The sequence below is a fragment of the Danio rerio genome, chromosome 10 (assembly GCF_049306965.1).
Source record: "Danio rerio strain Tuebingen ecotype United States chromosome 10, GRCz12tu, whole genome shotgun sequence".
In the NCBI taxonomy this organism is placed as follows: Eukaryota; Metazoa; Chordata; class Actinopteri; order Cypriniformes; family Danionidae; genus Danio; species Danio rerio.
The window spans coordinates 21,856,784-21,881,697 of NC_133185.1; the positions used below are offsets into that span (position 1 = coordinate 21,856,784).

General features: G+C 33.4%; 2 protein-coding genes and 1 long non-coding RNA gene across 36 annotated transcripts in view; 2 read left to right on the forward strand and 1 right to left on the reverse strand.

Moving 5' to 3' along the window:
- unc13bb (unc-13 homolog Bb (C. elegans)) overlaps positions 1-7,911 on the forward strand; it is a 150,496-nt gene extending 142,585 nt beyond the window's left edge. For 18 of the 32 annotated variants that reach the window (XM_068223933.1, XM_068223934.1, XM_068223935.1 and 15 more), the window contains 4 exons: positions 2,122-2,214; positions 2,293-2,452; positions 4,885-5,162; positions 7,399-7,911. In XM_068223933.1, coding sequence (XP_068080034.1) covers positions 2,122-2,214; positions 2,293-2,452; positions 4,885-5,162; positions 7,399-7,421 — 554 coding nt within the window. In that variant the 3' untranslated portion in view covers positions 7,422-7,911. Of the gene's footprint in view, positions 1-2,121; positions 2,215-2,292; positions 2,453-4,884; positions 5,571-7,398 lie in introns of those variants that run through there. The other 14 variants (XM_073914574.1, XM_073914576.1, XM_073914584.1 and 11 more) reach the window with 2 other exon arrangements.
- Positions 135-17,311, reverse strand: LOC137496575 (uncharacterized). 3 transcript variants are annotated; one of them, XR_012386201.1, is made up of 3 exons: positions 16,873-17,311; positions 2,223-2,479; positions 135-494 (listed from the first exon to the last, which is right to left on the reverse strand). It is a non-coding gene; the product is annotated as an uncharacterized lncRNA (long non-coding RNA). The 3 variants fall into 3 exon arrangements; XR_011017014.2 differs by lacking the exon at positions 16,873-17,311 and adding an exon at positions 12,195-12,351 and having other exon boundaries at positions 302-494; XR_011017013.2 differs by lacking the exon at positions 16,873-17,311 and adding an exon at positions 12,195-12,351 and having other exon boundaries at positions 302-677.
- Positions 12,276-24,914, forward strand: part of atp8b5b (ATPase phospholipid transporting 8B5b) — a 36,314-nt gene continuing 23,675 nt past the window's right edge. Inside the window, exons 1-14 of the mRNA XM_686811.8 lie at positions 12,276-12,591; positions 16,614-16,691; positions 16,788-16,843; positions 16,930-17,043; positions 18,835-18,933; positions 19,030-19,091; positions 19,195-19,267; positions 20,211-20,281; positions 20,370-20,452; positions 20,587-20,745; positions 22,235-22,323; positions 22,421-22,614; positions 24,091-24,299; positions 24,378-24,421. Of these exons, the coding sequence (XP_691903.2) occupies positions 16,637-16,691; positions 16,788-16,843; positions 16,930-17,043; positions 18,835-18,933; positions 19,030-19,091; positions 19,195-19,267; positions 20,211-20,281; positions 20,370-20,452; positions 20,587-20,745; positions 22,235-22,323; positions 22,421-22,614; positions 24,091-24,299; positions 24,378-24,421 (1,308 nt within the window). The 5' untranslated portion in view covers positions 12,276-12,591; positions 16,614-16,636. The remainder of the gene's footprint in view (positions 12,592-16,613; positions 16,692-16,787; positions 16,844-16,929; positions 17,044-18,834; positions 18,934-19,029; positions 19,092-19,194; positions 19,268-20,210; positions 20,282-20,369; positions 20,453-20,586; positions 20,746-22,234; positions 22,324-22,420; positions 22,615-24,090; positions 24,300-24,377; positions 24,422-24,914) is intronic.

A 24,914-nucleotide genomic window follows, 5' to 3' on the forward strand; every position in this document is an offset into this window, starting at 1 on the left:
GCCCTTTATTGTGAACAGTAAAGACTCCATGAAACAATTTTAATGACAGGTTTCCAGGAAGTGTCTCCAGGAGTTAAAAAAACAAAAAACTATTTTTATATGTCAAAGTCAGGGTTAGGAACTAACTTTTCAGAGAGCTTTTTTCAGTTTTATTTCTGTGTGTGAAACTATGAACCGGTTCAGTGTTGACACCTTGTGGACAAGTGCAGAAACAGTTCAAAGTGCACATGTGTACATTTTGTTGTAAAAATGCTCATTTACTTTACTCTTTAGTGTTTTTATTTTTCATTTATTATTATTTCATATTATAAATTTTTTATTAATTTGATTGGATAAAAGTTTAAGGCTGCACAGTGGTGGAGTGGGTAGCACGTTCGCCTCACAGTAAGAAGGTCACTGGTTCGAGCCTCGGCTGGGTCAGTTGGCATTTTTGTGTGGAGTTTGCATGTTCTCCCCGTGTTGGCGTGGGTTTCCTCCGGGTGCTCCAGTTTTCCCTACAAGTCCAAAGACATGTGGTATAGGTGAATTGCGTAGACTAAATTGTCCTTAGTGATATGTGTGAATGTGTGTGTATGGATGTTTTCCAGTGATGGTTTGCAGCTGGAAGGGCATCCGCTGCGTAAAACATATAAGTTTGTAGTTCATTCCACTGTGGCGGCCCCAGATTAATAAAGGGACTAAGAGGAAAAGAAAATGAATGAATGAATAAATGAATGGATAAAAATTTGGGCATGTTAATAAGTGTTAAATTACTCTGACATATCTGATTTCCGGTTGGACAAGGCGAGACATATGAAAACAGCACAACAATCTAATTTTGACTTTATGGGGTGACATTTCTTGATGAGGTTCACACTACAGTATAAGCTCCACTTTAATTAAGACTTTGTCTGCCCATGTGCATTGTCATCATTTCCTTTCCTATAAATTCAGACCAAGCTTAATCTTTACCTCTAATTCCTCAAAGCCTCCACAGTGCATGTATGGTCTATGTTTAACCGTCTTTGTTTTTTGTGTGTGTGAGTGTGTTTGTGTGCATGTACTAGTTTTTATGAGGACACATTCTTTTTTTTATATTATTACAATGTTGGTGTTGGTTTATGAGGACATGCCTTGTCCTCGTAATTCAAAACTGTTATAAATCATACTTAACAGGATTTTTTCACATTCAAAATTTGCCACAGGATTCATGTAAAAGTTGGCGGTATGATTAGGGTAAGGCTGTGTTTAGAGCAGGGGTGCCCAAACATTTTCTTATGAAGGGCCAAACTTGATTGAGGGTGGAGGGCCAAAGGTAAATATACAAAATACTACATTAAAGTAGCCATGGTAATTAACTTATTTATTAATATTTAAAAATAAATAGAAAAAATATTGAATCGTGTTAATGATGTATATTTGTTACATTTTACACTGAACTGCTTACATTAAAAACATCTATATCACAATTGTGTTCAATGCTAAATACACGAGTCAAGATGCACCTGCCTTTTCCTTGATTTGCTCATCGATAATCCTTTAAATGACAGTATTTAATTTTTAAAAAAAATCTGATTCATGCACAACATTTAATTGAGAGATTTCATTTTGGTTTGCTTTTTGTAGCTTAACATTTAAACAAACACACAAAAACAGTTACGTTAAAATTAGAAATGACAATCTCTGTTGAAGGCATTTACTTCAACCTTCCCATCATTCTCCCTATCTTCTCAGATGGAATAGCAGGCCAAATCAAAGGTTACCATTGGCCAACCTTTGATTTGGCCTGCCAAAGTTGGCCCATGGGCCTTAGTTTGGACATTTCTGGTCAATGGAGATCCTCATTCACCACCAAAACAACTGTGAACTGTATATACTGTGTGAATATCTTGGTAACAAATGGCTACTCAAAAGCGTGCTAAACCTGACTAAACCTCATTTTGGGACACATTTGATCATGTCTTAATTTGTGAAATCAATATGTTAAAATATAATATGTTGAAGTTGAATATAAGATGTTAAAATCAATATGTTTTTTTGTTTTATTATGAGATTTAGGTTATATTAGGTCTTAGAGTAGAGAATTAGGTCTTAAAAACTGACTCTATATAACAAAGCTAAAGCAAAGATGTGTTTCTGTAGGCTCAGGAGTTGATAAACCAGTTGGGGAAGTGTCCATACAAATCGATCTCTTCACTCACCCGGGCACAGGAGAGCATAAAGTTACAGTTAAAGGTACTTACTGTGTTAAAGTGACTTTTCTGTCCCACCAGTGTATTTTCTGTTGGCTGAATGTCATGTCTTTGTGTGTAGTGGTAGCTGCTAATGATCTGAAGTGGCAGACGTCTGGGATGTTCAGGCCGTTTGTTGAGATCACCATGATTGGCCCTCACCTCAGCGACAAGAAGCGCAAGTTCACCACCAAATCCAAGAACAACAGCTGGGCGCCCAAATTCAACGAGACCTTCCATTTGTGAGTGCAAGACCTAGACGTTCAAGACTGATGAGATATTAGCAGCATATTAAACAATGATGCTGAGGAAGCAAATGAGATTACAAAGAGGAGAGACTACTTTCTTTCAAAGTTCAACGAGAAAGTGTGATTATTGTATATTATTAACACCTACATTATTGTTAAAACCTGTTCAAAGTAATTGATGAATGGATGAATGTATGATAGGTAACTTAATGGATAAGTTAGTAAATATTTACATGAAAGATTCATTGCATCAGTGGATGATTAATTGCATTAATAGGTAAATATATTAAAACATTGGTGGATGGATCAGTAGATATTTAGATGAATGGATGGGTAATGGATAGATGAAAATAAATAAAATAGATGAAGGAGGTAAGGATTAATTGACAGGTAAACAGATGTATGAATAGATTTTATTGATGGAATAGTTATAAATGTATAGATACAGATAATGGGATGGATGGATAGACACCAAAAAATAATTAAATAGAGGAATGGATGGATGATAGATTTTAGTTGACAGTGTGTAGATTATTTCATGACATATGGATAGATAGATGAATGGATCAATACATGGATTAATGTTGATGGATGGATGGATGGATGGATGGATGGATGGATGGATGGATGGATGGATGGATGATAGATAGATTTTAGTTGACTGTTGATTTTTTCATGACAGATAGATAGATAGATAGATAGATAGATAGATAGATAGATAGATAGATAGATAGATAGATAGATACATGAATGGATCAATACATAGTTTGATGGATTGATGTTGATGGATGGATGGATAGACGGACGTATGGATGGATAGATAGAGGGATTAATAGTTTAATGAATGGGGATTGAGGGTTAGATCGAGAGATAGATAGATAGATAGATAGATAGATAGATAGATAGATAGATAGATAGATAGATAGATAGATAGATAGATAGATAGATAGATAGATAGATAGATAGATAGATAGATAGATAGATAGATAGATAGATGAATGGATCAATACATAGTTTGATGGATTGATGTTGATGGATGGATGGATAGATAGAGGGATTAATAGTTTAATGAATGGGGGATGGAGGGTTAGATGGAGAGATAGATGGATGGAGATAGATAGATAGATAGATAAATAGATAGATAGATAGACAGACAGACAGACAGACAGACAGACAGACAGACAGACAGACAGACAGACAGACAGACAGACAGACAGATAGATAGATAGATAGATAGATAGATAGATAGATAGATAGATAGATAGATAGATAGATAGTTAGATAGATAGTTATCCATCCAATCACAGTGGAGGAGGGGCGGGTCTAAATTACAAAACTGTCATCCAACAATCAGCTAAAGACTTTCTTCTTGTAACGGTACAGTGGGGATACTTCGCATTTTTAGAACAGCACTTGTGATTCTGCAGAGCAAAAACACTAAAACAAGGAAAGTACACTAGTTCCTAGTCTATTGTATATGAAAAAATTAACACTGAAATCTCACAGCTGCTGGTAGCCCATGTACAAACTGGGGAACACATAAAATCTTACATTTTGAAAATAAACATACATGTGAAGCTAATTAAGATAAATTGGCCATTTCAAATTACCATATTTGTACTAAAGTAAACATAAATAAACCATCCTAATTACCAAAAATGTGAGACTGTAGTCTGTAACGCGGATCGAGTGCTTTTATAAAATGACAAAAGCCCACATCTCCAGTTACTGAAGTTAGCTGCAAATCTTTAGCAATAAACACCCGCACTGCCTTTGTTATTTAATGTTGGGTGACGGCGCTGCAGATGTGCAGTCATGGTTGTACGTTTAAAACAATGCTTGCACACAGTTATATTTTGTTCACTATTTTTTCTTATATTGGCATTATACTAACTGGAAAAATCGAAATATCCTCTCACCACAGATTTGAAGACGCCGGCGCTTTCTCGTACTGTTGCCTCACTTCGCCGGCGCTTCCGTGTACTGTTGCCTCAGCCTCACTTCACCGCCGCTCTCTTCATGTTAAAGTGTGGAATGATGGTCAAATGCCCCCTAACACTAGAGCATAGTGATTGGATATTTACTCGTGGGGAGGAGTTTCCTCATCTCAGCTCATGGATTTAAAGGCATACACAGTCAATTCGTGCAGATATAAACGCACATAAATTATTTAAACGCAAAACCGGGAAAACCGCAATTCACAAGCGCGTATTGAACCATGGAGGTTGGTATGGTTCAATATTACATAGAGAACCGTGGCATCCCTAATACACGTATATAAATATATTCTCTTTCATTATCCGTATTGGTCAGAATTTGAATATGGATGATTTTTCTTTTCTTTCTTTTTTTATTCTATGAGATTTTTAAAGAGACAGTAACATGAGCATATGTACGATAAGCATGTTTCTGCTCTGTGTGTTTAGCATTCTGGGGAACGAGGATGGGCCGGAGTGCTACGAGCTGCAGGTGTGTGTGAAGGACTATTGTTTCGGCCGAGCGGATCGCGTGGTGGGCATCGCTGTCATCCAGCTGCGGGATGTGGCACCAAGGGCCAGCTGTGCCTGCTGGTGTCCTCTAGGGCCCCGAATACACATGGACGACACGGGCCTCACCGTCATGCGGATCCTGTCCCAGCGCTCAGGGGACGAGGTGGCCAAAGAGTTTGTCAAACTCAAGTCTGACACACGCTCAGCTGAGGAGGGTAGGTGAGGATCATCCCAAATGGACAGAGCAGTCTGAAAAACACTGTCACTTCTGTGTCCTACTAAATACACCCCTGTCCTGCAGAAAAGGGCTCTTAGAGGCATGGGAGAGTTTCATTAAGGGCACTGGTGGTTTGGGTAGTGGATGAAAGGGAGTCATCTCTATAAAACAGAATCAACACTTTGATTTTTTATTTGTTTTGTATATGTGGATGAATGGTGGAAAACACACATATATACACCGCCAGCCACTGGCAAACTAGGACAAGTAAGGGTTAATTGTGCCATGTTTTATGGAAAACAAGATTGTGAGGGATTTTCCCACTGTACATTTCATACAGAAATTTGTGTTTGGATGAATCTCATGAAAACAGACCATATTTATCCCTCAAATGCTTATGCAAAAATGCAAAATATGAAATATAATATCAATCAAGGAATATGGAATTTTATACTTATACATTAACATTCATTAAAGGAAGCCTGTATTAGGACTTTTTTAACATCATTTTCTTGAATATTACAATTATTTTCTTCATTAAATTCTCTTTTATTTAAAAAGAAAAAACACGGTAATGCAATACATGTTTATTTGTAGTATTAAATACAGCACTAAAATTGTATGACGACATAGTTTTGGGTTTATATATAAATTATTTTAATTAAAAAAATAATCTAACAAAAATGGTAAATTTGTCTTGCATGTCTTTTCCACGGCTATTAAGATGATACCACCGCCGCTAAAATCTGTTAATTATTTAAAGTAAAATATATATATATATATATATATATATATATATATATATATATATATATATATATATATATGTATGTATGTATGTATGTATGCATGTATGTATGTATATACTGGAATACATTGAAGTTTAGTTTAATATGAAATGTTATTATATGTATTCATTTAATGAAATTGTACAATTAGTGCGCCAGATAATTTAAAGACATAATAATAACCTTTACTCTTTACAATAATAATTAAATCAGTACAGTATTCCACAATTCAAAATAAAATAAGTAATTACAATGCTTCAATTTTTTTCTTTCTGATTTTGGGGGGAAACTTTGACCATTAATATTTTTATGAGATTCAGCCAGTTTCACACTTTTTCATGAATTGAATCAACTTTCTCACACAAAGATTTTGTTTACTTGACAAAAAATATTCTTCCCTGACTTGTACTAATCTTGTTCTAAACTTGGTCTAAGTTGTTCTAATCATTTAGAATTTTGAATATGCTTTTTGACCTCGGAGCAGTAGATGGCGCTGTGTGGCAAGGCCATAACTTCAGTAGCATATTTAGTAAAATACAGAGATTCACATCCATTTGTGCACTTTTTTTTTTCTCTGTAAAGCCATGTTTTGGCCCATGTTTATTGCCTTATTTTTTTGATGCTGTGAATGTGTCGAGTAGAACTGTAAACATTATGATCGTCATGAACGTGTTTCGGGGGGCCAGGTCTCATTCACATGCTGTTGTGAAGTGAATTGTTGCATAAACTAATCAGAAAGGACAGAAATTGCACCATTTCACTACATGTCCCTCAGCCAAAAGTGTGCCTTCCTTCCAGGCTTTTGCATTCAGCGCTCGTTTCAGAAGTTAGTGGTTATTTAGCCGTCATCTTTCACCAGTAGGTGGCAGCAATAATAATCTCGATTGAACTTTTACAGCCGTTTTATCACACATACATGATTTTAAATGTCCACCGAAAGGATCATCAGACAGTATTGAAGCTATGACAAATTATGTGTAATGCTTTTTTTAATAATCAAAGGGATAATGGTGCAAAAAATTACAATTTCTGTTCATTTATTCGTCAAAGGACATTAAAGATTTTTGCTGAAATAATGAAATTAACAGCAAATTTCCATTATGGAGTAAACAACGCCTTTAATACTGAGAAATCTGCATCAATTTTGGTGAGAAAATCCATTTAAATCTCATTTATTAGATAATTTGATCTTTTATTAGAATAATAGTGAGTAGATGTATTATTATATATTTTTCATTTCAAAGTGGCCTTATTTAATTTTTTGGTTCAGATGTTTTCTGTTTAAATGATTTTAACTCTTTCTTTTTTTTCTTTTTCTTTAAAAAAAAATCAGTCTTTTCCCTCTGCTGTGAAGTCTTGTTGTTTCTTCATTTTGTTTGACTTGTTATTTCTCTTCACCTGTTCATTTGAAGGATTTTGTACTTGTGTTTCACTTTGTTTTTCCAGAAATGACTCAAGCGGCTAAATGAAGACTGTATAACACTAGATGTGTCTCCTCGTTGCCTGTGCAAAAAGTCTCACCTTGTTCATTGAAATCTCAACGTAAAAAAAATGTGTATTTTTCACAGAACACTGCCAACATGTAAAGTGTATGTTGATATTGCCAATTGTTGTTGTGACTATTGAACCTGTTATTTATTTCTGTACATTTCTTACTTCCACTCTGTGTCACTTTATATGCTGTTACCGTTGTTTAGCCAGCAGTGTTTTGGGGGGGAACTGTCACTATTTGTAATATACACATTCCTTGTGCCAACTTGTGGAAGTTCTCACTTTTATTATTATTTTTTTAACAATACTGACAATAATTACTGGCATCGATGAGTTTTAATGAGTTTACTCATATTTTTAAAGTCATATTGGTATTGTACGCAGTCACTGACCAGGAGAAATGTGTTAATAAAATGATGTTTGTGTGCACTCCATCAAATGATTTATACATAAAGTATCTTAAACTAATGTGGGTCTGATGTCATTTATGTAAATTCTCGTCTGCTTTCACTCTCAAATTTGAGGATGTTTTTTGAATGTAAGCCCTTTTCACACTGAAATTGAACATCAATTCTTCTCACTTACTTGCTTTTGAATGGAGCTACATAATACAAACATCTGGTACCATCAGACACCATTTTAATTTCTGGATGGTCTACTCCAATTCAGTCACACTGTGTGCAAATTTACACCATGACCAAATGGTTTGTGCACGTGCCGGCACGTTAATCTGTGTTGCTCATGTGGAAAATTTTTGTTTAAATCCGGCTGCCAACGTTTGCAGATTCTCTGCACTCTTCTCTGCATTCATTACATAAAAAAGGCAGCATGGACATGGTGTCTAACTATCTTCTTTTGTCTTTTATATTTACGACTCTGAGCAGTTCATCCAAGACCAAAATGCTGTCTGAATGAATGATGGAATCCTATAATCTCCATAAATGCTTTCCTGAACTTCAAACTAAATGACATTTCAAATAAGCAACAGAATTTGAAGTGACCTGTTGTTGCTTAAGAACTAATTAAATTTAAAACGTTATTTCCAGTTTGCTACAGCGTCCTCTAAAGTCCTTAAATGCACCCTTTCTTTTTTTATTTAATTTTCATTTATATTGCTGTTTGTTTTATCACTCAATCTTCTTTTCTACATTTTAAATTGATGCAATCTCTACATTTTAAAGGATTTTTTTATTAATGACAACAAACAAAATAATGCATATAATAATGCATAACGCATATTACAAAAAAAAAATGCATATATATTTTTTTATGAATTTGATTGCTGGACTGTTCCATGATGGATGTTTAATTTTGTATTATTAATATATTACATTATTATAATAATATTATATTTGATTGTATATTAAATAATATTTAATTACGTTAAAATTGTATTTGTAACTCTCACCATACAAAACATGATAGAAAACAATGCTTTATATAGTTTATAGGTATAATTTATACTTCTAGATATTTATTAGGGGCCCCCGCTTACCTCGCTTATTGGTTAAATCTGCCCCTAACTGAAGGCACATGATATGTGCAGTGATGTCAGAAATCAATGGTCTATTTGACAAACAAACAAATTAATCTGAAACAGACACCTCCCCAATGAATCACATGGCTATAAATAATGACAGTTGCCTATTTCGACTGGAAGGTGGGACTTCATTCGCTTTGGTGGCCATACTGAACTTGGCATTTCCCCCATTCATAGTAATGCGAATAAACCATCTTCTTCTATTCTTTACAGTATTCCTTACACTCCTTAAAAAGAAAGGTTCCAAAAGAATGCTGTGTAGTAATGCCAGAAGAGCTGTTTTAAGTTCCCAAAAGAACCTTTCAGTAAAGAGTTCTTAAAAAACTTTTAGTCAAAACAACAGGGGATTTTTTTATAATCTAAAGCAGGGATCACCAAACTTGTTCTTGGAGGGCCGGTGTCCTGCAGATTTTAGCTCCAACCCTAATCAAACACACCTAAACAAGCTAATCAAGGTGTTACTAGGTATACTTAAAACACCCAGGCAGGTGTGTTGAGGCAAGTTGGAGCTAAACCCTGCAGGGCACTGGACCTCCAGGAACGAGATTGGTGACCCCTGACCTAAACAAATTGTTCTGGAATGGTAAGGTTTGGTAGATGTTAACAATTCTTCAGTGACTATTGCCCTAGGTATATCCTTTATTTTTAAGTGTGTAGAACTTTGCATATGTAGCAAATGTGCGATTTGCAACATTACTTGTTTCTCCGCACTCTGAAGAGCAATAATGCTGTTTCACTCCATTAAATGAAAAAAGCAGCATGAACATGTTGTCTAACTATCTTCTTTTGTCTTTCATGGATCATACAGGTTCAGAACACCAGTTTTTTTTGTTTTTTTAACGTATAAAAATAAACGTTCCAATTGTTTTTTTAATGACATAGGAACCATTTTTGTTCCTCAATAAAGTTTTTTTTTTATCAAAGTGCTTCAGAACATTTTAACAATTTAATAAAGTGAACAATAAAATAACTGTGGCTCAAACACTGTCAACTCACAGCAAGGTCACTGGTTCGAGCTGGATTTTCTGTGTGGAGTTTGCATGTTCTCCCTGTGTTCACGTGGATTTCCTCCGTGTGCTCTAGTTTACCCCACAAGTCCAAAGGCATGTGCTATAGGTGAATTGGATAAACTAAATTGGCTAGAGAGTATGAGTGAATCTGAGAGTGTATCGGTGTTTCTCAGTACTGGGTTGCAGCTGGAAGGGCATTCGCTGCATAAAACATATCGTCACCCTAGAATTATAAGGTTCTATCTGACATTTTTGTCAAAATTGAGTTATTGACATATTCTTATTAAATGACAACTTATTTACATTATGTGATGTGTTTTTATAAGTTGTTTACATTTTAAGGCTTTTTATTTAAAAAACAAAAAAGGTGTATCTACAAAGTTGAACTCTAGCTTAGCTCTATAAGGTTCTATCTGTGACCCAATCAGCTTTTTTAATGCATGCACGAGGACCAATCAAGATCAGCTTTCTTTGTCATTTTGCCGGACTGCTCCATTGACAGCAGGAAACACCAGAAGAACAAAAATCACACAAAATCAGAGTCAATTAAATAATGCCACACCACACAAAATTTAAATGTGATGATTTAGAAGCATTTCTTGACACTGAGTTTATTTACATTTATTCATTCATTTTCTTTTCGGCTTAGTCCCTTTATTAATCTGGGGTAGCCACAGTAGAATGAACCGCCAACTTATCCAGCATATGTTTTACACAGCGGATGCCCTTCCAGCTGCAACCCAACACTGGGAAACACCCATACACACTCAATCACACACGTACACTATGGCCAATTTTAGCTTATCTAATTCACCTGTACCGCATGTCTTTGGACTTGTGGGGGAATACAGAGCACCCAGAGGAAACCCACGCAAACACGGAGAGAACATGCAAACTCCACACAGAAATGCCAACTGACCCAGCCAAGGCTCGAACCAGCGACCTTCTTGCTGTGAGGCAATCGTGCTACCCACTGCGCCACCGCGTCGCTAACATTGAGATGAAATGCTCAATATTACATTGTTGAAAAAAAAAAATGAATATTTAAAAATTTGTATATTGAATGTGAAATATTTTTATTTGTGTATATATAGTCAGTGAAACACTTTTCAGTGTTTATTAAACTCATTTGCTCATTGTCTGTTTCTTTTGAAGTCTATAAGTTTAACATTAAGCCTTGAAGGGCAAATACTTAATTTATTTCATGGGGCATATAAATCAATAAATATAATTCAATAATTTATTTAAAGCATAATATTTAATAAATATGAACATATTAATTAGATAAATTAACAGCTGCATTGAAAAAAAAAATATTTAGTACAGCCTTGTGTGCTTAATTTTAAAAGAAAAAATATTCATCCTAAAACATGAAATAAATGTTACAGAAAGCTAAATTTTAACTTTCTCTAAACTATATATTTTTAATGTATTTCTTGATAAGAAATGCTTCAATGAATGATCTGCCAGATAGAACCTTATAATTCCAAGTGGAAAATGACTTTTCAGAATGAGAAGGTTCTATCTGCATTTAACGTGGTTTATTTACTCCAATTTGCAAATGTAAGAGAACTTTAATAATTTACATTTAGAAAACCCTTAGGTTCTCTGTCATGTTAATGTATGAAAGAAATCTGTTACACACATGTTGTTTGCTATATAGAATGCAAAAACTTTGAAGCTCAATATCTCAAAATCATTCAGAACGCAGATATAACCTTATAATTCTAAGGTGACGATATGCTGGAATGGTTGGTGGTTCATTCCGCTGTGGTGACCCCTAATAAATAAGGGACTAAGCCGAAGGAAAATTAATGAATAAATAAAGTTCAATGATGGATCTTAACCTTTTAATAAATCTTAATCCTCTTAATGGATCTCAACATTTATTTTTGAGAGTTGGCACACGTGTCAAAACATATGATGCTCATATGGGAAATGTAAATTTTAATCTAGCTTGCAACATGTCCTCTACCCTCTTTCTGTTGTCCAATAAAAAACATAATAAACAAGATTGTTCTTGCAAATCTTCATCTGACATGTGATATGGAGTATCGTAAACATGAGCTGTTTTTATAGCCTGTAAACCGAGGAAAGAGATCCAGCTGCTGATCTAATGCAGAAGATTTTTATTGGAGTAATAGAAGAATTGTCCTTTTGTATATCTGTATAAATTTAAACAGGAAGATTTGGTGTCATACCCAATTGTAGCCGTTTTCAGACAACTCGCCCACGTCATTCCTTCATTCAACTGTTTTACCCGCTTCCCTCTTCCAGGGTCCAAAGATCAGCCAGTGTTTGCTTTCCGTGTGTCCCTGAACACATTACTCTGCAAAATCCCTCCATTTCCTTCAATCTTTCGAAGTCAACCAATCACTGACCCCCTCCGTAGGCCACAACTACAGCCCTGGAAACCCCGTCCTGACATTAGCCTACACCCTTTACCTATACTGTAAGCTGGAGACTTGTTTGCAGTGGCATTATGGGAAATGTAGTGAAGGTGTGCGTGTCCTTTTCCACGCATGTTTATGGGCTGCTGGTTTACTCTGAAACGCTGCTGTTTCTCTAGGGCTACTGGATGGCAGACGTGTGACTCCGGTAGGACACCTTTTGCTCCTGTGATTTTTCCTCGTTTTTTAATGTTTTCTGGATTTATTAAAGATTGCGTTGATCTAGTAAAGTTTTATTTAAAGAGAGTGAGAGGAAGTATTTTACATTGAAAGAAAGTTACTTATTGACTTTGCCTAGAGCCATTTGTAAGCAGTAAGCTTTGTTAAAAATACAGTACATCACACAAGTCGAGTGTGATAAGTTCTACTTAACATGCCTTTTTGGTCTATTTGTATATAAAGAAGAGTGGATGTTTTTCAAAAGTGAAGTGATAAGGTAGTGTGTTTTAGGGTGTGTGATTTTTCTTGTTGACTCTAGAATATAGATGGTGAAGGTGAGTGTTTAGCTGGTGTTGAGGGGAAACCAGTCTCAAGACCGAAGCCATTAACAGCCAGCATTAGTTACGGTCATTGAACTTTTCCTTGACAATGTGGAAACCAAACCACACTGATACACTAGCCCTCATAATGCACTGGGGTCTGTTTTGAAAAAGAAAAGAAATATCAAAACTTGATAATAATATTAATAATAATATTAATAATAGTTTTAGAAAACGTATCTTTCTATTTGAAGAGATTCAGATTTTCAGGTTTTTTCACTTTTGTTTTTTAGGAAAGTCATTTTAAAAATTGTGACCATTTTGAGCTAAGCTCATTTTGAATGGGTCGGTAGGGATGTGAACATTTAGATGTAATAAACAGTTTTTGTGAAAACTCTCTGTGAAGTTAAAACCTTTTGTAAGGAATTACATTTTCCTTCATGTTACATTCATTTTGGAGACTGAATTCTACTCATAAACCGACATCTAATGATGAACCACTGCAACATGGAACATTGATCACTTTTTAATATAAAAGTCAATTTATTTGTAATTCTTTTATTTATTAATTAGTTTTTTTAAAGAAATTTTTTTAAAAGATGTGGACTCTAATTCCATTGGGGTTTAATGATAATTCTGGTAAGTGGTAAAATTAAGACTAGTAATTCTAAAATTAAATCATGTGTAATTTAAAATTTTATAGAATCTTTCTTATAAAATTATTTAATTACTAAAAAAAGAGTAAATGCATTAAAGGCTTCACTCGTTAAGGAAACGTTTCTAGTCAAATTGAACATAGTTTTACAGTAGTTTAAAATTATTCTGTTGTGACTATTTTATAAAGTAATGATTCTTGAAAATAGTATGCAATTCGATTTTTCATGCATTAAGAAGGTCAAAACATTTAAAGATGTTAGAACTAATGAAAACAAAAAAGAGCAAAAAAATTAATTACTATAATTTTATGAGGCTATAAAATAAATTATATAAAGTCGATTTACATTATTTTCGCACTGAAAGAATAAAAGTGTAAATAGAAGTAATTTAATGTTTTAACAATTTGTTAAACGAATTGTGAATTATTCCAGAAACACAAAAATGGTATTTGTTTTAAAACTTCAAAATAATTAAGATTGTAGTATAATATACTTTAATTTACTTTTCACAAGCTTTTAAAGCAAAAAAGGTTTTAGTCATGCTAATATTTAATGTCTTCTTGCCTTACAGCATTTATTGCATTTAGGAATTTACATGTGGTTTAATTGTTGATTATAGTGTTTATTACAATTCATTACTTATTACAAATAAGCAAATAATTTAAGCTCTATTCCATTGGTTTATAACCATATCTTAAATTAAATAGTAAACAAAACATTTTAACAAATCTTTAATTATCACTTTTGACCAGGGTTGTCACCATTAATTCATCTATACCGTCTTTCACTTCACTTCACTTCACCTAAAATGTATTTATTCTTATTGTTTATTTTGTACATAACTGAGCAACAAAAAATACATTAAAATAAAAATACAAATTATACCTAATAAAATTTGTTACAAAATAGCATTTTTCCAACAAATTAGGCTATATAAAGTAGTCAACTTGTTTCAATGTTTCGTGTTGCTATTTTGGGTTTTTTATCTATTGTTTATTTTTTTTTTTTTCAGTCTTATCAGGTAACAATCTAAAGTAATTCAAAACTTCAATTTGTGAGTTGTTCTATTTAGGAGATTGTCACCGTCGTTGTAGCAACAGAAATGAACTGATTCAGATGTGCGTTCGAAACGTCAGAAAACATCAGAAAACTTGCAACCTTAAAGGGCTCCACAGACTTAAAATAAACTGGTCTATTGTTGCACAAATGTGTGAGCATTTTAGTGACTTTTTCACATGCAACATTACCTATTGTATATAGACCGTTAATAACGAACCGTGTACAAACTACAGTGGCATTGCTATTATTTTGGAGCCAAAGTATTGCGATACTACCATAGTACTAGTAAACCGTGCAACTACTTCCGACATCGGACAACCTTTTACTAATACATTTAGTCATATATTAAAATAATATCAAAATAATGTAATCGCACTTGAACATTAGAATGAAATCTTTATTTCATACTTCATTATTAAAATATGTTAGCATTTATTCTGAAAACTCTGCACCTTTTTAGGAACATTGTACTTATCTGAAACTATGCTGCATGAAAATGGTTGATTTTTTTTTCTCATAGCAATTTTTTCCATGGGCGTTGGCGATGTGTTGACTTTTGAGCAGTTGTTTAAGATGGGATATGATAATAGTAGATTAGATAAAGAGTGGGACTGTGAAGAGGCTGTATAATATATATATATATATATATATATATATATATATATATATATATATATATATATATATATATATATGTATAGTAACATTTGGTAGTGTTTACTTTGGTAGTGGCTAAACAGATTTTAAAATAAATAAACAACCATTTTGTTATGGTTGGGGCAGTAGAAATTATTTTAGCCACAAATACAGTAGTTTTGTGTGTGTGTTTTTTCTAATTAACTTACATCAAAATATGATTATTTAGAGGAATCCTACAGTAATTACTAATTTATAAACCCATTAAATTCCACGCTAAGATACAAACTTTTGATCAAATTAAAGTTAAAGTTCCAGGTTTGAGATCAAGCTGAATGTCTGTGTTCAATGAACAAAAGCTAATGTCTTTGAAAATGGCTGTTATAAGTGAATAATTTGTGATATCAGGAAGTACAGATACGTGTGCGCGTGTGTAGAGAGAAGGCCTATATGTGTCAATACATCAATAGGCTGTGCTGATAAGACTAGAGCTGTAAAATACACTGAACTTTTTGCTCGTTCATCATTAACCACAGCTAGACCCTAACAAAAAGATATCATAATGCATTTATGATGAGACTCTATTCAGCCTGCTGGTTTTCTGCTTTAATGTATTTTTAGATAAGTTGGATAACCCGGTAACATCTCTATTTAATGAACCTGAGATATTTGTTTTTATATTTTGCTGCCATTTTTACAGTGTGTTGTTGAGCAAACATGTCCTGTAAATAAGGTCACGATGTATTTATTTTCAGGGCATATTTCTTTTTACTGAAATAAGTAGATTTTCTTACTTGAGTTTAAATACTTAAATTTTGTAAATCATGTGAATTATTTACAATATCCAAAATCCCTACAACCCTACAGCTGTTAAAACATCAACAACAACAAAAATAAACTTTTTTTTTTTTTTTAAATAAAACTGTGATTATTGGGGTATTAAATCATTAATTCATTGTGACTATTTGTTAAATGTACTAACATTTTCTGAGTGAAAACTTTTTAAATCAATCCTACACTATTTTGTTTTCTTTGTGCAAATACAAGGAGTTTGGATAATGGGTGGATGGGTATTGCTTAACAATGAGCAATGTAGTAATATTAAAATATCAATATAATACATTTTAAATCCCAGCAATTATGGCTGTTACAAACTCTTAAATGAAATGAAAAGCAATGAAAACATTAAAACATATTGCCTATTATTATTTTTACAGAAACAAATTGTAGCTTTTTTCATTTTTTCAATACTATTTACAACAATGTATGCTTTTTAGTTTTTAAATATTTAATGTTTTTTAAAGGACTGTTTTATTTTTTATTTTATTTTATTTGTTTAGTTTGATGATGTGATCATAGAAACATGGGCTCACTGCTGTCTGCGTGTGGAATTAACGTGAAGAAAAAGAAAGTAGAAGGTAACAATTATTTAAAATACAGTCTGGAGCTTGAATCAATGATTATCTGGTGTCTTAATATTTCATTGCACTGTATATATTTTTACTTTTCATCAGAGGAGAGACGTTTGCGAGCTAATGACAGAGAATTTAACCTGTCGTTTAAATATGCAGTGAGTATTTAATTATTAGCTTTACTTACTTATCAATGTATAATTTTACAGCGTGTGGTGAGTGTTTCTTCTGTGTGTCCTTGCAGAACAATGCCATCAAGACCTCCAAGTACAACGTCTTCACCTTCCTCCCTCTCAATCTGTTTGAGCAGTTTCAGAGACTGGCCAACGCTTACTTCGTCTTTCTTCTCATTTTACAGGTAACTTAACTTTACCTCAACTAACTAACATATTTTTCTGGAATATAAGTCGAACTGCGTCAACGCTATGTTTGATGTAAAAAAAAGTCCAACAAAACCCGGTACGATGTAATGAAGCGTGACTGCAGCGAGATAATAAAACACGTGAATTTCAAGCTTTCAAGCTGTTGATGTTGAGTGAATAAAGCTGTTCGTTAGCAAAATACACGCGTGTGCCGCATGTGTCTTTGTTTAAGTTCACATCACTTAGTTTGTAGCATCAAGCTATTAGAGAAAAGTTAATTACTGTAAAGTTACCTAAACCATATAAAAGTTGACATTACAAAAATAAAAAATTAACCTATTGTAACTTTGACAGTTACGGTGAATTAATTTTTATAATTATGCTAATTGTACTTACTTTTTCGTTGGCAAATATTTAAAAACATAAATATTAAGACATCATAATAGTCTGACAACGTTTATTATTTCACCCAACTGGACCCAAAGCGTCTTTATGTATCATAGTAGTTCGGGGAAGACAAATCAAATTCTCACAATTAGCCTTGCTGTTGCTAGACAGTTGCAGCCGGAAGTTAACAAGAATTATTTATATAATTAATAAATTACCCAAATAACTGTAAAAACACTAGTTGGTCCGAGTATTATTTGTTATTAATTTACCAAATAGATTATATTTTATTAACACCTACCCCCACCCAACCATCACAGTACTGTAACATAGGCCTATTAATTATTATTATGCTGTTTTACAAAAATGATGGTGTATTGATGTGCATATACACAGCTGTATCCTATCTAGACTTTACAATAATTCTGATAGGCTATGGGGAGTGCAACTTTATTCCAGCAACAAGAAATCTATCTGACCGGTCTAAAATGTGACCCTGGACCACAAAACTTAAGTGTTAAATTTTTTAAATTACGATTAAATATACATCATGTAGATAAATAAGCTTTCCATTGATGTATGATTTAATAGGATAGGACAATATTTGGCTTAGATACAACTATTTGAATATTTGGCATCCGAGGGTTTAAACAATTAAATAGGCTACCGAGAAAATCACCTTTAAAGTTGTCCAAATTAGCAATGCATATTATTAATAAAATATTTGTTATATATGTACAGTGCATAGAGTAGTGAAGTTTACCTGGCATGCTCGCGATTAAAAAAAAAAAAACATTTTTGGTGCGTTAATCTTGTCAATACTGTTGTTTAAAAAGGTCATGATTTGCACTCATCAAATAATTGCTTCGTACAGTTTTATTTTACATTCTTTGTGTAATACAAAATTGTATCACCCGAAGAATGTAAAATAAAAACTGTACGAAGCAATTATTTTATGAGTGTGAATCATGACCTTTGAACAATTATATATTACAGTAAAATTAACATAATATAACTGAACATAATATTTATAATACAATAATATTACAATGATTTTTGACAGAAAATAAAAATCTATAATTTTGACTCTTGCTGTACAATGTGTTCTGACTTGCCAAAAAATACCCAGATATTCAGAGCAGAGAATAAATTAAACTTTTATAGTTAGTATGTAAAGGCATTTCCTTTTATCTAAATTTATTACAGCATAAAAAACCAAAATTGAAACTACATTAGCAGTGTAAGAAATACTACATACATTTGTCTTACATTTCAGATGATGCTTGTTTTATTAAGTATTGTTTACCACATTATTGAAGTATCTTATATCTCAACAAAAGAATGGACAATTACTGATTAAGATACATTTTAACAAACTTCTCCATGCTTGTGTTGAGCAGCTGATTCCTCAGATCTCGTCTCTGTCCTGGTTTACTACTGTGGTTCCTCTGCTGCTGGTGTTGTCTATAACTCTAGCAAAAGATCTCTCTGATGACATTGTGAGTTCACTTACTGACCATTACGGCCAATATGGACAATCATGTGTTTGCCTGTCCATTATTCTCACTCGTTGTCTTGTTTTCATGTTCACACAGACCAGACACAAGAATGACAAACAAGTCAACAACAGAAAAGTAGAAGTGCTCATTGATGGAGAGTAAGCATCTGACATCTGTTTATATGACTTTTATTATATACTGAATGCTTTCTGAATGTATTTCCAAGACTGAATTTGATGAATTATTGTTCATGTCAAAAAGGTTGAAGACTGAAAGATGGATGAATGTTCAAGTGGGTGACATTGTGAAGCTTGAAAACAATGAGTTTGTCACAGTAAGTTTGTAGATAATTATGTTTAACATTTTTTTATATATATATAAATATGTGAAGCAAAATAAATAGCTAGATATATGTAACAGAACTTGTTATTGTTGTTATTGTTAATACCTATTGACAAGTTGACTATTGGAAGTATTTTTGTTGACATAAAACTGAAATAAAAAACAGGGATATAGTTAACTAAAATGAAAACCATATAAATATATGTTTGTCACTTGAAATAAAATACTGTTGATTATGTTTAACCATATATACATGAAATATTAAAAAGTATGTACTGTCAAGCTATAATTAGAGTAAAACTTTTAAACTGACAAGAAGTAATACAAATATACATTTTAAATTTAGAAATTTTCCTTTGGCAACTACCTAGCTTAATTTGAGATATTAAAATGACTGAAACTGAATTATAATACACAGAAATACAGATTTATTTTAAATTAAGACTTTAGGAATTTACAAAAACAGATAACAAAATTACTGAGACTAAAATATACAAATAAAGTAAAAATATGAATATTAAATAATATAAAATAACACTAAATTACACTGAAATAATAATAATAATATTTTCCAGAGATGGGTTGCAGCTGAAAGAGCATCTGCTGCGTAAAACATATGCTGTATAAGTTGGTGGTTCATTCCCCTGTGGCAACCCCAGAATAATAAAGGGATTAAGCCGAAAAGAAAATGAATGAATGGATGAATGAATAATAATAATACAATAGGTTGCTTCATTATAATATAATATAATATAATATAATATAATATAATATAATATAATATAATATAATATAATATAATATAATATAATATAATATTTCGATTTTTTTATTGTTATTTTACTGCAGTTCTTAGATTTCCACAGTGCAGAATACAAGATTAATAGTTGTACAGTATAATTAACTGCATAAATTAATGTATATTTGTTTTCTAGGCTGATCTGTTGTTGCTGTCTAGCAGTGAACCTCTGAACCTCATCTACATTGAGACAGCTGAGCTGGACGGGTCAGTAACTGAGCAATGTTCATGTAAACACATAATTCATGCTAAATAACAGTGCATCAGCGTCATCGTTTGTCTCTCTATTCCACAGAGAAACAAACCTGAAGGTGAAACAGGCTCTGACGCTCACAGGAGAGCTGTGCAATGACATCCAGAGACTGGCAGCATTCAAGGGTGAGACCATCATAATAATGCATCTGCAATGAAAGAGAACAACAGTAAAAAAGACTGTAAAAACAAGTTTTTAAATTAAGGCATAATTGTTTTTGCTGTCTGTATTAAATAAGTGAAATGTGAATGTTCCTCAGGTGAGGTGCGTTGTGAGCCTCCAAACAATCGTCTGGATAAGTTCACAGGGACGCTGGTGGTGGGAGGAGAGACGTTTGCTCTGGACAATGAGAGAATTCTACTGAGAGGATGTACACTCAGAAACACAGAGTGGTGCTTCGGCCTGGTGCTGTTTGGAGGTCTGTAACAATGCTGAAATGTAAACCATGTGTGACACTACCCACAAAACTTTTTGGACCAAACATTTTGCTAGCACATATTGTTATCCTATAAGTGAACAATTAATCACTGCAAGTTGATCTTGTGGTGGTTTTTTATTTTTATTTTTGGTAATCTTTAATCAAAGTCTGACCATTTGCTTCATTGTTTAAAGTAGCGGTTCTTCTGTTGACGTCATTTTGACGATTTTAGCCACAATATGATGCACAAAAAGAAATCATCCTCACCCCTACTCAATATTCACACTAAAGTAAAAGTCTCAGCGACTTCTGTTGGTGCATGAGTACAGTATGTTTGTATGAATTGCCTCTGATACATTTTATACACAAGATCATGAATTTTTCTTTTATGCGCAGAATTATTTTTACATTAAATACAGATTATGTTCCATGAAGACATTTTCTAAACTTCTTATTGTAAATATATATAAATTAGATTTTTGACTGATGATCTTCATTGCTAATAACTGAATTTGGGCTACTTTAGAAGGGATTTTTCTCTATTTTGATTCTATCAGATTCCAGGTTTTAAATAGTAAATTAAAGTAGGCCTACCTTATTAACTGTCAATCAAGCATAATAATTAGATGTTTTTGAGCAAAAAGTCTTAGTCAGTGTTATCAGCATGAATTGTACAATAAAGTGTGACAGAAAACTTTCATTCTATAACAGTTTCTGAACACAGTTTAATCATGTCACACATCAAAGCAAATCTACAAAATCATCTTATTCGACATAGTCTCTGGAGATGCTTTGTATCAGACACCAATATTTATAAAAGATTAGACATAGGCATAAACTTTATGATCATGATTTTCAATACACTTTAAAAAATATAACTTACAAATTGTTAACTCAGTTTAAAATTGTAAGTTTGGTGGACATATTTTTGTGCCAAATTATCCCATAAAGTATACTTGACTTAAAACGGCCTTTTCAGTCAACTTACAAAAATTATTTGGCACAACTTCAACCACTGAAACTTAATAAAGTCAAAATTTCTTTGCAGCTGGTTGCCCTAAATTTTAAGTTTCTCAAATTCTCTGTTCAAACTGTTCTTATTTTTTTTAATTTGTAATATTACAAATACCTTTACTGTAAGGCATTTTGTTGAATAGATTGTGTCCTTCAGGTTTTCCACAGAAACATTGCATATTTTCATATCGATAAAAATCAGTAACAATATGAAATGCTTCTTTAACAGAAAATCAACATATTCAAGTGATTGCTGAAGCATCACGTGGCATTGAAGACTATGTATAAAAATATTGATCAAAATGAGTAAAGTAATAATATATAACAATATTACTGTTTTGATTAAGTGCAGCCTCAGTGAGCTGAAGAGAATTAAAAAAAAAATGATAAAGATCTTAATTGTTCCAAACTAAGCTAAATCTTGTATTCAGATTTTCTTTGATTATAATTAAGTTTAACACCTGTGTCCACCTAGGTCCAGACACAAAGCTTATGCAGAACTCTGGTAAATCCATCTTTAAGAGGACCAGCATTGATCATCTCATGAACGTCCTGGTGTTGTTTGTGAGTACATTTGAGTATGTTCTGTATGTACTGTATGTTCATTAAATGTCTGAAGAGTAATAAAACTAATTTCACATTCTGTCCTTCTGTTTGGTAGATTTTTGGTTTTCTGGCCTTCATGTGCACCATCCTGTCTATCGGGAACGCCATCTGGGAATATCAGGAAGGCAATTCCTTCATTGTTTTTCTGCCCAGGGCTGATGGGGCAAATGCGTCTCTCTCAGCGTTTCTCACCTTTTGGTCTTACGTCATCATCCTTAACACTGTCGTGCCAATCTCTCTCTATGTCAGGTCAGAACTAATTCTGAATCACCCTTTTTGTGCTTTTTCAATTATTAAAGGGGGCTTATTATGCAAAAATCACTTTTATAAGGTTTAAACAAAAGAATGTCTGAATGTCGCCAGCCTTTAATGGTAAAAAATGATTATTACATAATCATATACATATACATAATCCCACTTGATAAAAACAGTCTGCAATAACACTTAGATTGAAAAACTGCCTTTTTACATGTCATTAGAGGTGGAAAGCCCCACCCATTAGTGACAATCTCTCCCATATTAGCATTGACAACCCTGAGTGCGAAACAGCCATCAACCATTAGATTTGCACCCTACCTTGCAAAGATAATTTTAAATGTGGGATTATATAGGCATTTTAAATGTGGAGTTTTATTATGCACAAATGAATACTGTAGTCTCTATAGATAAACTTATTCTGAGTCACCTATTTTGACATTTTTAGTTTTTCACAACGACAATGTGAGTCCTGTTTTGAATCTGACACTATGCTGACACATAGACGTTTGTAGCACCACCCTTTTTTGAAAAAGAGCACAATCTCATTTGAATATAAAGCGACAGTCATCAAAATGGCACAATTTGGGTAAAAGCCTCATGCTGCCTTCACACTAGATGCAGATGAAGCGTCAAGCGTGAGTGATTTACATGTTAAATCCATACAAAGATGCGAATAGTCATCCTGTCGCGTGATTTACGCGAATAAGGCGGTGCAAATGATGCAGCTCAAGTTTGCGTGTTTGATTCTTTGACACGCTTTACGCTCGAGTTGGAAAATTAGAACTTTAGCGGACATTCACGCCACGTTAACCAATTAGGAGCTTTCTTTTGTAGGAGTGTGATTATGACACAGTGTCGGTTGTTGGTGTCCCGGTTGCTGTTGGAAAAATCCTCTTTCCTACATCGTACTCAGCTCATTAACTGGGCTCGGCTAAGTCAGATGCACCGCTAAAGCCTCCATCATCCAGATATAGTTTCTGGAGGAGTTGATTGGCTCACAGAGCTGGGTGCACCTCTGAAAGAATCTAGTGGACTCTGACACGGCACCGAACAAATATAAGCTGTTTTTCAGCCTTCTTAAACCACATACACACAGCTTTCTCTCAAAAATATCCATGTCAGCCATTTAGCCATGAAGCTAGAGTCACCAGGCTGACAGAAGCCCATGACACAAATTCGCATTCATTGTGAAGTTAATTTGACGTGCGAATGAAGCGAATTGGACGTGCAAATGAATAGCGCAATTTATTTGTGTGTGCCGCATCTGGTGTGAACACAGCATAAAAAAAGCAGTTTCAAAAAGTTATTTAAAAATTGTGCTGAAACTTCGCGTACACACTCCAGGGACATCAGAAATGAGATTTTACATCTTGTAAAAATCGGCATATTATGTTTCTTTTAACTTCAATGCAAAAAAAAAAGTAAAGTTAGGCCCCGTATGAAATGCCTTTTTTGCCTTTTCGATAGTGTGGAGATTCTTCGTTTGGGCAACAGCTACTTCATCGACTGGGACCGTAAAATGTACCATGTGAAGAGTGACACCCCAGCGCAGGCCAGGACGACCACACTGAACGAGGAGCTGGGTCAGATCAAATATATCTTCTCTGATAAGACAGGAACATTGACCCAGAACATCATGACCTTCAACAGGTGCTCCATCAATGGCAAATCATACGGTAAGAGCTCAAACACGTGTCATATATTCAACATATTCAAGTAAAGGGTGTAACTTCACTTGCTTCTACATTCCTCAGGTGAGGTTGTGGACTTTGCTGGACAAAGGGTTGAAGTCACTGAGGTCAGTGGTCAACACACTGACTGTATACTGTCTATAGTACCAGTCAAAAGCTTAAGATTAGTATTTTTTTAATAAGCATGTCTGTTCACCAAGGCTGCATTTATTTGATAAAAAAAATACAATAATTTTGAAATATCATTTAAATTCTCAAATTTCTAATTGAATGTAGTTTAAAATTATGTTTATTCCTGTGATTCAAAGCTTTCAGTGTCACATAATTCTTCAGAAATCATTATAATATGCTGATTTAAGGTTTTATTATGATCCATTATTATTGGCACTCATTCATTAATCAAGATTTTTATAATCATCAATGTTAATAGTTTTGTGGAAACTGATACATTTTACTTGTTCAACATAACAGCATTTAAATCAAATCTTTTTATCAAAGTTTCCACAAAAATATGAAGCAGCAGATTATGTGACCCTGAAGACTGAAGTATTGACTCTAAATCAAAGACATACATGACATTTGAAACAACATTCAGCTAGA